General features: G+C 42.7%; 1 protein-coding gene across 3 annotated transcripts in view; it reads left to right on the top strand.

Annotated features, from left to right (window-relative positions):
- The window catches only part of LOC115195636 (collagen alpha-1(XVIII) chain), an 81,967-nt gene extending 69,380 nt beyond the window's left edge, over nucleotides 1-12,587 (top strand). For 2 of the 3 annotated variants that reach the window (XM_029755710.1, XM_029755711.1), the window contains exons 29-42: nucleotides 3,952-4,011; nucleotides 4,138-4,179; nucleotides 5,603-5,630; nucleotides 6,534-6,611; nucleotides 6,764-6,789; nucleotides 6,949-7,047; nucleotides 7,519-7,663; nucleotides 7,775-7,839; nucleotides 8,123-8,245; nucleotides 8,352-8,399; nucleotides 8,600-8,629; nucleotides 9,556-9,759; nucleotides 10,265-10,380; nucleotides 11,450-12,587. In XM_029755710.1, coding sequence (XP_029611570.1) covers nucleotides 3,952-4,011; nucleotides 4,138-4,179; nucleotides 5,603-5,630; nucleotides 6,534-6,611; nucleotides 6,764-6,789; nucleotides 6,949-7,047; nucleotides 7,519-7,663; nucleotides 7,775-7,839; nucleotides 8,123-8,245; nucleotides 8,352-8,399; nucleotides 8,600-8,629; nucleotides 9,556-9,759; nucleotides 10,265-10,380; nucleotides 11,450-11,651 — 1,266 coding nt within the window. In that variant the 3' untranslated portion in view covers nucleotides 11,652-12,587. The remainder of the gene's footprint in view (nucleotides 1-3,951; nucleotides 4,012-4,137; nucleotides 4,180-5,602; nucleotides 5,631-6,533; nucleotides 6,612-6,763; nucleotides 6,790-6,948; nucleotides 7,048-7,518; nucleotides 7,664-7,774; nucleotides 7,840-8,122; nucleotides 8,246-8,351; nucleotides 8,400-8,599; nucleotides 8,630-9,555; nucleotides 9,760-10,264; nucleotides 10,381-11,449) is intronic. The other variant, XM_029755712.1, reaches the window with a different exon arrangement.
- Nucleotides 12,588-16,739: the final 4,152 nt, after the last annotated feature.

Consider the following 16,739-nt stretch of genomic DNA (forward strand, 5'->3'; position numbering starts at 1 on the left):
TGTTAAACAAATCAAAATATATTTTATACTTTAGATTCTTCAAAGTAGCCACCCTTTGCCTTGATGACAGCTTTGCACACTCTTGGCATTCTCTCAACCAGCTTCATGAGGAATGCTTTTCCAACAGTCTTGAAGGAGTTCCCACATATACTGAGCACTTGTTGGCTGCTTTTCCTTCACTCTGCAGTCCAACTCATCCCAAACCATCTCAATTGGGTTGAGGTTGGGTGATTGTGGAGGCCAGGTCATCTGATGCAGCACTCCATCACTCTCCTTCTTGGTCAAATAGCCCTTACACAGCCTGGAGGTGTGTTTGGGGTCATTGTCCAGTTGAAAAACAAACGATAGTCCCACTAAGCGCAAACCAAATGGGATGGCGTATCGCTGCAGAATGCTGTGGTAGCCATGCTGGTTAAGTGTGCCTTGAATTCTAAATAAATCACAGACAATGTCACCAGCAAAGCACCCCCACGCCATCACAACTCCATGTTTCACGGTGGGAACCACACATGCGGAGATCATCCGTTCACCTACTCTGGGTCTCTGCGTTGGAACCAAAAGTCTCAAATTTGGACTCATCAGACCAAAGTGCAGATTTCCACTGGTCAAATGTCCTTTGCTCGTGTATCTTGGCCCAAGCAAGTCTCTCCTTATTATTGGTGTCCTTTAGTAGTGGTTTCTTTGCAGCAATTCGACCATGAAGGCCTGATTCACGAAGTCTCCTCTGAACAGTTGATGTTGAGATGTGTCTTGAACTCTGTGAAGCATTTATTTGGGCTGCAATCTGAGGTGCAGTTAACTCTAATTAACTTATCTTCTGCAGCAGAGGTAACTCTGGGTCTTCCTTTTCTGTGGCAGTCCTCATGAGAGCCAGTTTCATCATAGCACTTGATGGTTTTTGACCTTCATGTCTTAAAGTAATTGTTTCTGAAACTGTTGTTTCTCTTTGCCTATTTGAGCTGTTCTCGCCATAATATGGACTTGGTCTTTTACCAAATAGAGCTATTGTCACGGTTGTCGTAGGGTTGAGACCAAGACGCAGCGGGAAAATGTACACTCATCTTCTTTTATTTATGTGAAGATGGAAAAACACCAAAAACTTATACAAAACACAAAACAAACTTGACAGTCTTGTCAGGCACACATAGCTAAACAAGAACAATCTCCCACAAAATACTAACACATACCTATTTATAGGACCCTCAATCAGAGGCAACTAGAAAACACCTGCCTCCAATTGAGAGTCCAACCCCCAATTAACTAAACATAGAGATACAAAATAACTAGACTAAACATAGAAATACATTAACATAGAACAATGCCCAAAACCCGGAATAATAAATCAAACACCCAACTACTAACACAACCAGCCCGAACCACATAAAACAAATACCCCCTGCCACGTCCTGACCAAACTACAATAACAAATAACCCCTTTTACTGGTCAGGACATGACAGCTATCTTCTGTATACCACCCCTACCTTGTCACAACACAACTGATTGGCTCAAATGCATTAAGGAAAGAAATTCCACAAATTAACTTTTAACAAGGCACACCTGTTAATTGAAATGCATTCCAGGTAACTACCTCATGAAGCTGGTTGAGAGAATGCCAAGAGTGTGCAAAGCTGTCATCGGTAAAAGGGTGGCTACTAAAACCAAACACTTTTTTGGTTACTACATGATTCCACATGTGTTATTTCATAGTTTTGATGTCTTCACTATTATTCTACAATCTAGAAAATAGTAAAAATAAAGAAAAACCCTTGAATGAGTACGTGTGTCCAAACGTTTGACTGGTACTGTATAATGTTTTACATTTACCCATTAATCTCTCTCTACTGTTCATGTAGCCACATTTCAACATATATATTTCTGGCATAGGCCTTTTTTGTGTGCAAAAACAGCCTAGCCTACTGTTCACAGAGAACGCAAATATATCCGCTATCCGCTGATCATAGCGAATGTAGATCATGTAAATCAGCTAACTTGTTACAGTAGCTAGCTAATTGTTAGCTATGCTGATGTAACAATGTAACTACTCTTAAATAGTGATGGGGGAAAACATTTATACAATTACATATAGCAAAATAATTCTTTGACTATATTGTATCGATATTTTACTCCAAGTAACAATTTGTAAAAATCTAAGTATCGATTTTGTAAAAATACACATGGCCAAAAGTATGTGGACACGTGCTCGACAACCATCTCATTCCAATATCATGGGCATTAATATGGAGTTGGTCCCCCCTTTGCTGCTATAACAGCCTCCACTCTTCTGCAAAGGCTTTTGACTAGATGTTAGAACATTGCTGCAGGGACTTGTTTCCATTGAGCCACAAGAGCATTATTTAGGTCGGGCACTGATGTTGGGCGATTAGGCCTGGCTCGCAGTCTGCCTTCCAATTCATCCCGAAGGTGTTCGATGGGGTTGAAGGTCAGGGCTCTGTGTATGCCTGTCAAGTTTTTCCACACCGATCTCGACAAACCATTTCTGTATGGACCTCGCTTTGTGCATGGGGGCATTGTCATATTGAAAAGTGCCTTCCCCAAACTGTTGCCACAAAGTTTGGAAGCACAGAATCGTCAAGAATGTCATTGCATGCTGTAGCATTAAGTTTCCCTTCACTGGGGCCTAGCCCCATATCATTATTCCTCCTCCACCAAACTTTACAGTTGCCTCTATGCATTCGGGCAGGTAGCGTTCTCCTGGCATCTGCCAAACCCAGATTCGTCCGTCGGACTGCCAGATGGTGAAGTGTGATTCATCACTCCAGAGAAAGCGTTTCCACTACTCCAGTGTCCAATGGGGGCGAGCTTTACACAACACTAGCCAACACTTGGCATTACGCATGGTGATTTTAGACTTGTGTGCGGCTTGTGTGCAGCCATTGAAACCCATTTCATTAAGCTATCGTTGAACAGTTCTTGTGGTGACGTAGCTTCAAGAGAGGCAGTTTGGAACTCTGTAGTGAGTGTCGCAACCGAGGACAGATGATTTTTACGCACTTCAGCATTTGGCGGTCCCATTCTGTGAGCTTGTGTGGCCTACCACTTCACGGCTGAGCCATTGTTGCTCCTAGACATTTCCACATCACAATAACAGCACTTACAGTTGACCGGGGAAGCTCTAGCAGGGCAGAAATTTGACAAACTGACTAGTTGGAAAGGTAGCATCTTTTGACAGTGCCACGTTGAAAGTCACTGCGCTCTTCAATACGGGCCATTCTACTGCCAATGTTTGTCTATGGAGATTGTATGGCTATGTGCTCGATTTTATACACCTGTCAGCAACGGGTGTGGCTGAAATAGCCCAAATCAACTAATTTCAAGGGGTGTCCACATACTTTTGTATATATAGTGTAAATATATATATTTTTGCTACTGTGGGTAGCGTTAGCTAGCGCTAATCGGCTGTACCTGCACCAAAACTCCTATAGCTTGTTCTCCATCTTCTTTTTAGATAGTGAGCCAACATGTTTTCAGCACTTTTATTTCCCTGACTGATCAAAACGTGTTTTCTCATGCTCTCTCGTCTCTCTGCAGCAGACATATAGTGAGCAATATGTTTGAAACATCAAATCGCAAACAAAATCGCAGTACATATAGAATCTTGAGAATCGTGAGAATCGCAATTCATATTGTATATTGAGAAAAGAGACTAAAAGTAAGATTCAAATTAGTAAAAAAAATATACCAATCTGAAAGGGCACTTTTCTCATAGGAGGGCAAAAGGGCAGAGCCCTTGTGGTAATATCTGAACTCCATGTGTGCAAATCAAGGGTCGTTTCACTATGAAGGTTTGTGGGTGAGTGATTCAGAAGGACCTTGATCACTCCAAGGTGGATGTGAATTGGACTTCTGAACCTGTATGTTGTCCATTCAACTCTAATTTTCCTCTTTCTCTTCCTCTCTGTCTCTCTTTCTTGTTCTCTCTCTGTTCTCAGGGGCCCCCTGGCCCTCCCGGACCCCCAGGACGTCCCGGAATTTTCAACTGCCCCAAAGGAGTAAGTTTGACCCCCCCCCCACCGCCCCCCCTCCTCCCTTCCTATATCCATGTTTGTCCATGTCATCGTCAGGTATTGTAGCTCTCCTGTGCTCACTGTCCCCTTCTTCCCCTACGTTTTTTGAAGACAGTTTTTCCCATCCCTCCCAGACCACACTGCAAAAAGGCCGTAAGTGACTGACAGCACAGCGGTGGGCAGGCTGAGCTCAGGCCTGTCTGTCTGGCTCTGTGGAGTATACCTTTTCTTTCTGACTCATTCTTTCCATTACTCATTCTCTCTCTCTCTCTCTCTCTCTCTCTCTCTCTCTCTCTCTCTCTCTCTCTCTCTCTCTCTTTCTCTCTCTCTCTCTCTCTCTCTCTCTCTCTCTCTCAACCACTCATTCACACAACAGTCTCTCTCTCTCTCTCTCTCTCTCTCCTCTCTCTCTCTCTCTTTCTCTCTCTCTCTCTCTCTCTCTCTCTCTCTCTCTCTTTCTCTCTCTCAACCACTCATTCACACAACAGTCTCTCTCTCGCTCTCTCTCTCTCACTCACAGAAACACACACAAAAACACACACACAAACACTTTGTATCTCTCTCTCTCTCTTTCCCTCTCTCTTATCTCTCTTTCTCTCTCTCTCTCGCTCTCTCTCTCTCAACCACTCATTCACACAATCAGTCTCTCTCTCGCTCTCTCTCTCTCACTCACAGACACACACACATAAACACTATGTATCTCTCTCTCACTCTCTCTCTCTCTCTCTCTGTCTCATAGTCACTTGTTCAATCTGTGTAGTATCTTTCCTCACTTCTCCATCATAAAAGGGGAATGTGCATGTTGCATCCATGGTCCCTAACCTATTCCAGGTGTGAATAGAGAATCTCTCCCAGCATGCTGCATGTCATATGGACATGGTGGTCATGTGGTGTGGGTTTGCTCTTCCATAGGTTGGTGTTTCATGGAGAAGACTAACAAAATGCAGGATGGTCCCCAAGATTGAATATTAAACATTCATGACAATTATAATATTTCGATTTTTAGAAGATGCACTCGTGTCAAAACAGAAGCAATTGTTTATATTGCAGTATGTATTTGCCTGGTATTTGGTGAGACGTGTAGTAATTTCCATGAATTCCTTTCAGATTGTATAACCGTGTAATTTTGTAGTAAATACCAGGTTAATAGTGTTCTAAAGTACAACACGACCAAATGAATGTACTTACTATGTAAGGTCTTTCAGAAGTGAGATGAGCCAAGTGTGATTAGCATCTCCTGTCTTTCATGGGGGCCATCTTGAAAAAGCATCTTTCATCCAGGGTGATGGTGGTCACTGGCATGTTTTAGATGGTTTTTTTTGTTCATCCTTCTAACCCTCCATTTTGTTACAGATAGATTAACTCGTCCACTGTGAGCTCAACGTCATTTATAATATGAAATATTATACACTGTAGATACAGTATAATAGCTGTCTTGGATTCGTCTTGTTCATCATGTACAATGTTTTTGTTTGTGTCTGAAATGCATGTTCCTTTCACAAGCGCTGTTCTTGTTCCTGCTTAGAAAAATCCAATGTGTCTCATGTCTTTTAACATGTTTGTTTCACTTTTTCAGATTAATGGTTCTAAGAGCTCAACAAATGGTGAGTTGAAGGACTTTCTGGATATGACATAACATTTCAGAACATCATAAATAAATCAATTAGAGGTATTTCTTTGTTCTCAACTTGAAATACAAATGGCATCAGTGAATACAAAATGCACTGTTAAAGTGTTCTGTTCACAGAATGTAACACATTGTTTTCATCAGAAGAGAAATGAATGCAATTGTGTTCGCTGTTTCCGGTAATCAGTAAATAATACTGCAAATAAGTATAAATCACCCCATCAGTGTCATACCATGTACAATATATATACTTTTTTACAGTATTGAGGACATGCAGAGATGCAGAGAATGAAGTTGGGTTACTCCTAAGTAACTTTAGGTTACTTCTAAGTAATCATCTTCGACGTTGTGACCTTCCATGATAGAGCTTTGGTGTGGATTGAGGCTATACATTCATATCAGTTGTGTTCCTCCATTGTATTCACCTTTCATTATTTCTGTTGTGGATAGTGTTTCTGTGTACCAATGGAACCAGCCTTTGTATTAAATACATTGAATTGGATTGTGATGATACTGATGAATGAATCCTGCACACAATGTGCTTAATTCTTTTTTTTTATGTATCAGTAATAATATTTGATTTGAGGAAATATTCATAAAAGAAGAGTAATTTCCGATCATTCTGCACCTTTGGATAGTACTTCCAATTTTGATCAATATTTAGTGACTGCAAAGAAAAAGTATTTATACAGTGTGATTTTATAGAAACAGACTAACTTTCTGTTTTGTCTGCTTGGACTCAGGAGATAAGTATGGCTGCGTTAATCTTTTTGCAGGCAGTCGTGTTCTTTTGATGAAACCATTTGCAATTACTTTGTTGTGCTGTATTCTCTGATATGAATGCCAAATGCTCACCTGTTATTCCCTATGTGACCTGTAGGGGGGGCTAACTGTCTTCCAACTGGGACCAAAGGGGACAGGGGGGAGAGGGGTTTCCCTGGGATGCCTGCCCCACCACGTGAGTCACGATAGACTTTATTACTGTTCACCTACAGTATGATTTTGCTTTACTGTTAATATAAAGAATACATGTTATAATCTGTCGTAAGGACACAGGTATTATTCATGCATTACCTTTAATAATCAATGGATGATGTGTTTTTCCTGCAGTTACAATGCTTCCCAAAGGAACTACGGTAAGTTGAATATTTGTTTCTGCTGTGTGTGTGTGTGTGTGTGTGTGTGTGTGTGTGTGTGTGTGTGTGTGTGTGTGTGTGTGTGTGTGTGTGTGTGTGTGTGTGTGTGTGCTGTTTACTTCTGGAGCTCTCACAGTCTGTGTGTCTGTCTATCCACAGGGGAATAAAGGGGACCATGGCTTCAGGGGGGACAAGGGAGAAAAGGGGGAGGCCGGGTTACCGGGCTCACCTGGTATGCCTGGGAGATCGGGACTGGTGGTGAGTCCCATTTCCATTGAGACCATATGCTTCCAAAGCCCCGCTCACCCACCACAGCTTTGACCAATTACAATTACTGAGAAGATCACGATACAACATAGACACATGAGATGGTACATAATCAGTGTCAACTTCATTTGAGGGTGTTATTGTTGTCTTTGACCTCTTTTGATGGTGTGCTAGATAGGCATTTGGGTTGTGTGAGTAATGAGGATTTTGAACTTGGCCACGGTGGCAAAAGGCAGAATTGACTTGAAAGGAAATCCAAGTTGTGTGCAAAATAATACATTGCTTTGCCAGTTCTTACAAATTCAAGTGCTGCATGCAACAATAAGGGATTTTTTTTCCTACTGGCTGCATTTAAGTAACCCCGCAGCATCATGGGGTTCAATAAGTCACCATGTTCCATTAACTCATTATATGTAAAGATACTGGAGATGAATATCTACTAAAGCACTGTGTTTGTTTCAGGGTCCCAAAGGAGAAACTGTTATGGGGCCCCGTGGCTATCCAGGTGTTCCGGGGTCTCCTGGTACTCCTGGGTATGGGAGACCTGGCCCTCAAGGCCCCCAAGGGCCTCCCGGACCCCCCGGAGAACCCTCTCGATTTGGCTCAGGTAAGACTTTGTGGCACCCTTTGTGAAATGCTCTGTATGGTATAATATGGTGACTAGCATCACATAAGAAATTCTTACCGTTGTGCTTGTCTCTCATTTTTCTAATTCCAGCTGTGACCATCCATGGGCCACCAGGCCCCACTGGCCCGGCTGGACCTCCTGGGACCTCTGCCATGGTCAGTCAGTCTGTCCCCTCCGTTACGCTGTCACATATCCGCCCCATCACGCCATAATGTCATCCCATCATACCATCAAAATGTCAACTTTGTTACATCATGTCATCCTTGTTACATTATCAAGAGTCTGCTCCGTCGCGTCATCAAATAACCCCTGACATGCTAGATATTGCTGTCCTTTCCTCAATCACTCTGGCCAGGGCCTCCCCAACAATTACTATATTCCGATACTTCGTTCCAGTCGAATGATGTGTTTCTCTCTATGTTTTTCTTTTATTTGAAGACGTTTCCTTCCAGCGAGGTCATGATGCAACAGACGAAAGACAGCAGCGAGGGGACCCTAAGTTTCACCACGGGGACGGGCAAACTCTACATCCGGGTGCAACAGGGGTGGAAGGAAGTCCTGGTACAGCAGCATCTCTGGTCCCTCTCTTCTATGTCTCTATAGTGTCTCTGTGAGCTGTGGAACTAACTGACGTGTTTGGTGTTTATCTGTGTCTCTGTCTCTACAGCTTGGTGACTTGATCCCCCTCCCAATGAATCTCCTTCTAAATGATGAGGTAAAAACAGTAGAGTTGAGATGAGGATTGTGCATGTTCAACTGCATGAATTTTCTGCACAATTCTCCCATTGACATCAATGCATTATGTGAAAGTGCATTGTAGACCTCCATGTAATGGATGCTTACAGCAGAATATGCTGTGTGAATGCTGCTTTTTATGTTTAGCATCTAGTTAGTAATAAACTTTTGCCCCCTTAGGCACAGCCAGGCAGCGGCAGAAAATATGGGGTGAGTTTGTTGACAAATTAAGACAAGACTGACTAAGCATTTGCAACTGTGCAAAGTTTGCTCTTGTTATTTCATAGGGGAACAATAAAAGGTTTTTTAAAACATAAACCTGTCTTTATTTACACTTCTATTGAATATCCTTTCTTACTCAAATATTTACTTGAACTTTTGTTTCACCACTTTTTCTTATGAATCTTTGCACTGGAGCAAAGAAACAGTTAAAATACTTTCTTATAACTGCCTGCTTTCTAGTTTGTATCTAGTAAAGGGAGAATAAGTCTGAAATTGAATCTTTGTTATTCGTTCTTGAAAGCAAGTCATTGGTTTGGCTCAAGTCTGGCCGCAAAATGAGCTGGAGACAAAATTTGATTTTGCCGTGGTTTGGAGTATTCCACTTTTAGACTAAATGACTGTCTGTGTGCTGTCATTGAAGGACAGCCCGAGGCAGGCCAGGTTTGGTTTTTGAGATTTAGATTCACATTTCACAAAAGAAGACTGTACCATGCTACTCTGCTACATTCCCATTTCAACAGCACTGCCAAGACCATCACCTAAGACAGGGTTTCCCAAACTCAGCCCTGCACTCCCCCCCTAGCTCTACACAGCTGATTCAATGTACTAACTCATCATCGAGCTTTGATTATTTGAATCAGCTGTGTGGTGCTACGGCAAAAAGCGAAACGTGCACTGGGGAGGGGAGGGGGGGGGCAAGGACCTAGTTTGGGAAACCATGACTAAAGAGAGATGAGAATAGTGGTGTGTGTGTGTGTGTGTGTCTGTTTGTGTATATGCACGTGTCAGTTTTGTTGGATACCTTGACCACCTGGAGTAGTATCCGGCTCGAAGGACCACTCTGAATGAGGTGGTGGTTTAGAATACATACTAATGACTAATGAATGACCACTATTCCACTGTCTCGTCCTCAGCTCAAACTGGTGGCTCTGAACCAGCCCCACACAGGGAACTTTGGTGGGGTCTACAAAGCAGACAAGATGTGTTATGAACAGGCCAAGGCCATGGGCTTGTCCGCTTTTTACCGGGCCTTCCTATCCTCCCCAAAACCCCGGGCCGTTAATAAAGACCTGGTCCCCCAGAAGTTCAGGGAGAGCTACCCCGTTACCAACCTCAGGGTAAGCCAACTTCTGTTTCCCATAGGTTCATCTAAGATCAGTGATAAAGGCCCAGTGCAGTCAAAAGTGTGATTTTCCTGTGTTTTTATATATTTTTCCAAACTATGAGGTTGGAATAATACTGTGAAATTGTGAAAATTGTGATAATACCGTTTTAGTGTAAAAGCTGTTTGCAAAGACCACCTGACCTTCAGCCTGTTTTTGTGGGATGGAGTTTTGGCCTGCCTGGTGACATCACCAGGTGGTAAATGAGTTAATAGACCGATAAGAAGGAGAGTTCCTAACCTCTCTGCCAATCGCAGCTAGTTTTCAGTTTTCCCCTCCCCATTCACTCCCAGACAGTAATAGCAAAATTCTTGCTTGAGAAATTGCTCTTTGTTAAGAAATTATTTTTGTTTATTTTTTTATTAGAAATAATTGAATATTGAGATAAAAAGGTCTGCGTTGGTCCTTTAAAAACATTAACTGTCAGAGTCAACTCAATGACTCCTTTCTGTATCCACAGGGCGACATTTTGTTCAGTAACTACAAGTCTATCTTCACTGGGGGTGGAGGCAAATTCCCGCCAAACATCCCAATCTACTCCTTCGATGGACGGGACGTATTGGCAGACCCCTTCTGGTCAGTGAAACAGACAGCTGTCCAGTTCCTCAGACACAGGGCCCTGTGGCTATGTGGACATGCTCATCCACAACTCATCCTGTATCAGTCTCTAAAGAGTGAAGGCTAGGTAGACATCCTCATCCACCCGTCATGTTCTCCACAGTTCCACCCGACCCAAGCAGCTTCACCAAAAGACAAGTGGGTTTGGAAGAGCGAGGCATGAAGAAGGGAGGGGACAGACATGGCTGTTTCCACAAAATGAAGTTTTAAATGCAGGATAGCCCGACCGCAATCCAGACATCGGGGGTTGTAGCGTTGTGTTTTTCAGCCCGGGCCAATGCGAGCCAGCTATGTCCACCCTCTCTCTATTTTGCTCCTATTTATACACAGCCATGTTAAATTTAGCAGCCCCAACCAACCAGAGACTGGAGGCTGGCAACTGTGGCTCCAAAGTGACTGTTTATAGATGTTTTTCAAACAGACACTTTCTGACTTTGTGGCGAAGTCTATTTGAGAGCATGTATGAATGGATATAGCAGGGACAGAGCAGAGAAATAGGTTTGTTGATGTCATCTGTTAGGTTGAGGTCACATCTGTGGGTATCTCTGCTCAGTTTGGGGCTACATTAGTTCAACTCCCATTAGTTTATTTTGTGACTTTATTCTTGGAGGATTATTTAAATAGAAGGTAAATGAAACATGTAGTTGGTGTTTGCGTGAACATCTGTTATGTATGCTGTGACTTCTGCTATGACTTCTTAACGTACGCGCGTGTGTGTGTGTGTGTGTGTGTGTGTGTGTGTGTGTGTGTGCGTGTGTGTGTGTGTGTGTGTGTGTGCGTGCTCGCGTGTACTTTGTTTGTACATCATAGGAGGACGAGCTCATTGTAATGACTGGAACTAAATAAATGGCCAAACACAAACATATGGAAACAACATATTTGACGGTTCCAATACATTCCATTCCAGCCATTACAATGATCCTGTCCTCCTATAGCTCCTCCCACCAGCCTCCTCTGGTGTACATGTCCCTGTGTATATGCTGTATCCATACACTCTCCCATTATATTTGTCTATCGCTCCCAACAGGCCTAAGAAGAGCATCTGGCACGGCTCCAATACGTTTGGAAACATGGCGGTAGACCGGTCCTGCGAGTCGTGGCGGGTCAACGACATTTCCATCGTGGGCCAGTCGTCCAGTTTGTCCTCGGGCTCCCTTATAGGACAGCAAACAAGCAGCTGCTCCAATGAGTTAATTATTCTCTGCATCGAGACCATAGAGCATGTTTAATAGACCTTTAACAGTCTCATCCCCCCCCCATTCCTCCATCCACTGTCATCTTAACACTCTGGAAAGGTGTAAATACATCAACATTGCTTTATGAACATGTCATCATTGTCATCAACGTATTCCTCTCCCATCCTCTGATTGGTTGGTTGATTGACTGAGATGGTGCTAAAGAGCGGATACTGTCTGTCAGACCAGCTCCAAATCGAGGCTTTGCACAGTTTTTTTAAACCAACTTTCAAATCACAACTGTCAACTTTCAAGATTCTTTCTCACTACAGATATTTCTCCTAGTCAAGATGTCACCTTTTGTCTTCCAGTGATTGGTCGTGTTTACAGGTTGTCCTATTAGGTAATTCTATAAGAGATGTTTACTCCATTAGACCAGGGCCAATACCATATTTCACACAACATAATGTCCATATTCCAACAAGGGAACAACCAGTATTACCACCAAAGAAATTTTGATGCACTGTATTAGATTTGTTTTATACTTTTGTCACTTCATATCCATGAAGATTGTCTTTCAGTTTTTTTTTATACATTTACACACATTTCTCATTTGAGCAAGAATTTCTCTCAGTGTTTAATTTAAATTCAATGTTTTATTTATACCTTGACCGCACATAACATGAATGAATCAAATGATTAAGGTTAAGTATGTAATTTATAGATTGTTTGTCAAAGTGACTGTTTCAGTTTTTTGCCTCTTCTGAAATTGGTCGTTTTTTGTACAGCATTCCTTTTACTGCGCTAGAATTTTGATTTGATAGGTACCTAGTTAGATTTAACATAAATTCCACCCATCATATAGAAATTCACCACAAAAAAAAACTCATATGGAATTTTTATACAACAGAGATTTGATCAGTATGTGAGAGTATGTTTTATACAATAATTGGTGCTTATTGAATAAAAATGTTTCCTTTTTCTTAATAATATGAGTCTGATGTAATTTGTTTTGAAAGCCTGGTCCAGTTACATTGACGCTGGCTGCCACCCATGTACTGTGGTTAAAGGACAAGACAGACCAACACAAAAGCTGGCCGTGCCCGGTACGACAGATGGTGGCGATTAAACATTAACAGAATATTACCACCAATATTCTGTGGTCAGAGGCGATAGGACGGCCACCTGCTGCGAATGGCCAACTATTGAGTCAATCAGAGATGGTGGTCAATTTGGTACTGATGTGGCACTGTAGCATAGAGGCTCAATGTTGTTTTTCTTAGCAATTCCCCCTTACTCTAGTAGGTGACTTTACCAAGACACAGGCCCTATTTGAATCCTTCCCTTCACCCCTCCTTGAAGTAATCAGTGACAGTGATTAGTGTAATCAGTAATCAGTGACAGTGATTAGAAATGACTACACAGATGAAAGCCATGTGATAGATCTCTGGCGTTCACCTATCCAATATCTAGTCCAGGGGTGTTAAACTCATTCCATGGAGGGCCCAGTGTCCGCAGGTTTCATTTTTTCCCCTTTCAATTAAGACCTAGACAACCAGGTGAGGGAATTCCTTACTAATTAGTGACATTCTAAACAGTCAGAAGGGGCCTGCTGTGTTTGCATTAGCAGAGAGCACTATGATTATGGCAGAAGCTCCGTGCTCCTTAAAGTGTAATGTGAATTATAGTCGGGCTTCACACGCAGTTTGCTCCCCATAGCCGGGACTACTTCTTCTGGTCGCCCGACCCTGTCGCGGTACGGGTGAGCGACGACACTCGGCCTACATGTGTAAACCCCATTAGCCGAATTCGAACCGTTTTGCTGCTGTACTGTAAGTAACCCTTTCCTTCAAAGAAGTTTCCATGTGTCTTGTGAGTGGGTCGTAGGCCTACCACTATAAAGGCGGAGGGAGGTCTTCCTGTTACAGCTGTGATTATAATGGACTACAGGATGTGACAGTTTGAATCCAGGTCTTGGATGGATCTAGGTGGGGCTGCAGAAGTTCCAAAGCGTACTTCCAGCAACTACAGTACGATTACTTTTGTCATTGTTTTGGTTAACACATGCCCCAGTCCAACATGGCTGTAGTAATATGCTATTAGAATAAAAGGCTGGATGGATGTAAATGTTATTAAAGGGATAGTTCACCCAAATCACAAACTGAGACATTGGTTTCCTTACTCTGTAAGCAGTCTATGGAAAATGTAGGACAGCAATCCATGCTTTGGTTTTATTTTCCTGGTTACGGGGTAAGGAAACCAACATGTCATTTTGTAATTTGGGTGAACTTTTCTTTTAACTTAAAAACGCTAGAAATACTGCCATGGGCATTGAATTGGTTACATTTTGATCAGAAGTATAACTTTCTGTGCCAGAAGGTACATTACTTTCTGTGCTACAAGGTACATCACGAGTCTGTCTTTGGCTTACACAATATGGCTGAGTTTAAACAGGCAGCCCAATTCTGATCTTTTGCCTAAGTATTGGCAAAAGATCTGATCTGATTGGTCAACAGACCAATAATTGGGCAAAAAAATATGAATTGGGCTGCCTGAATTGGGCTGATCTTTGCTGACCATCCAGGACACGTTGCTGTGCAAATCAAACACGCTTGGTGCAGGGTGACATTTTTTTGTGTAACGCAGTGGCTGCGTTTACACAGTCACTAATTGATATACGACCAATCAGATCAACTCTTTTGCCAATAATTGGGAAGAGTATAAGAGCTGCCTGTGTAAATGCAGCCAGGGAGGAACATCTCCTATTCCAGTCACAGTCTGTACTTGAACAGTTACCGAGCCAAGCACTAGTGGGATAAGTTGCCTATGGTATCTGTGCATAACGTATTCAATGGAATTTGCAGTATAGGCTGCTCCTGGTACTCTTAATAAAGCACCACTCGAGACCTCATCTCATTCAGTCCTCTCACACATGTCAAATATTCAAACACTTGAATGACAAATAAGGCAATTTACCTGAAAACAATTGCTATTGCTACCCACAAATTGTTGATCCATGTCCATTGTGTGCCTGGATAAGACATAGCCAAAACATCTGGGTCTCAAAGGACACAGTCTGAACGTCTGTGTGAACGTGACTGCTGTTTGCTTTCTCAGGAACGGGGAAATGTGGGGATTTCATTCACACCCATACAGTAAGCCACATATCCAAAAAACTGACAGTGTGCCAGGAATAATAGTGGTAGAACTGCACGTACAAGTACTTGTCATCACACTGTCTGTCTGACAGGTGGTGAAAGGGCTTGAGTTTTGCCTAGGGGGGAGACGGAGGAGTGGATGGCCATGAGCAGCTGAAGGACAGGCAATTCTCCCTTAACACCTTCTGGTTAATCTCTCACACACACACACAAACATACACACAAACCTGTTATTGACGAAACTTTCATTAAACCTTACTATGAGTCACACAGAAATGCCTAACCCATAATGCATGACTTTATTGAGTATACACTGAGAGTACAAAACATTAGAAACCCCTTTCTAATACTGAGTTAGAACCCCCTTTTGCCCTCATAACAGCCTCAATTCATCAGAGCACGGACTCCACAAGGTGTCAAATACGTTCCACAGGGATGCTGGCCCATGTTGACTCCAATGCTTCCCACAGTTGTGTCAAGTTGGCTGGATATCTCTTGGGTGGTGGACCATTCTTCATACACACGGGAAACTGTTGAGCGTGAAAAACACAGCAGCGTTGCAGTTCTTGACACAAACCAGTGAGCCTGGTACCTACTACCATACCTCATTCAAAGACACTTCAATATTTTGTCTTGCCCATTCACCCTCTGAATGGGACACAATCCATGTCTCAAATGTCTCAAGGCTTAAAAATCCTCCTTTAACCTGTCTCCTCCTGTTCATCTACCCTGATTTGAAGTGGATTTAACAGGTGACATCAATAAGGGATCATAGCTTTCACCTGGATTCACCTGGTCAGTTTGTCATGGAAAGAGCAGGTGTTCCTAATGTTTTGTACACTAGCATATGCGCTAGTGGTTAAGGCCTGTGTGAGAATGAATGCACTCTGTTGTATCATGTGTTTTTGTTTTTCTTGTTTCTCATCAGATTTCTACACATCCAGCTCATCACACTTCATGATGTTTTCTGTAGCCTCTCCCAAGCCGCCTATCATCCCTGACACACACATCATCAATAACATTCCACCATGACAGCTTCACTGCAGGAACGTGCGGGGGCCAACAGGAAAAGAGATGTTTGAAGAACATGTAGAGGCTCTGTCTGTCTGTCAGGCTTTTGTCACATCTAATTCCCATGTCAACGAGCGGACCGGTCCTTTTGTGTGGCGCTGCGTACAAATCTGTCCATAGGGGGACAGAGGTCAGGGGTCAGACGAATAGAATGATCACCCCGGAGCTGGGAGGATGTTAGGGGACTGGAGTCAGCATCGTGGCCCCTGGACGTCCATCATACCTCCGCCACTGTTTGTCTCCCAGGGGCCAGGGCAGGGCAGGTCAGGAAAGTCATGTGACCTTTAAAAGGGCATGTTTTTAATCAAATTGACTTTAGTCTAACTTTATTCATACCACAATGGACAATTGTACTAGGTAAAGTTCCCAAATGCACAAAATGTATGCATGCATGACTGTAAGTTGCTTTGGATAAAAGCATCTGCTAAATTACATATTTATTAAAGTGGTTTGTGTGCAAATACATGAAGTTAATACCTTAATCTATAACTTCATTCAATCATACATTCTGGATATCCATCAATATGATCATTGGAAAGCATAGTGACATTAGACAGAAAGTACAGGACGCAAAATACATTATAATAACACAGTATATGCCAGACGCTTTTATCATAGCGTCTTACAGTTAGTTATAGGTGCCGTGCATACATTGTTGCTTATCATTGGTCGCGGGAATCGAACCAACTACCCTGGCGTTACAATCGCCATGCTCTACCAACTGAGCTAGAAAGGAGCATAAATAGAGTAAAGTTAGAAGAATCCGATGCCCATGGCACAGCACAGTAGACCTGACCTCAGAAGAGCTGAGGCTGTTCCTTTCAGTGATTGATATGAGCCCTGGAGCCGGGGAATCAGAGGTTTGTTCATCAACTCAACATTGGCCCCTTTGTGAGCGCAGAGCGTCTGGGCG

This window comes from Salmo trutta, chromosome 6, assembly GCF_901001165.1.
Source record: "Salmo trutta chromosome 6, fSalTru1.1, whole genome shotgun sequence".
Lineage (NCBI taxonomy): Eukaryota > Metazoa > Chordata > Actinopteri > Salmoniformes > Salmonidae > Salmo > Salmo trutta.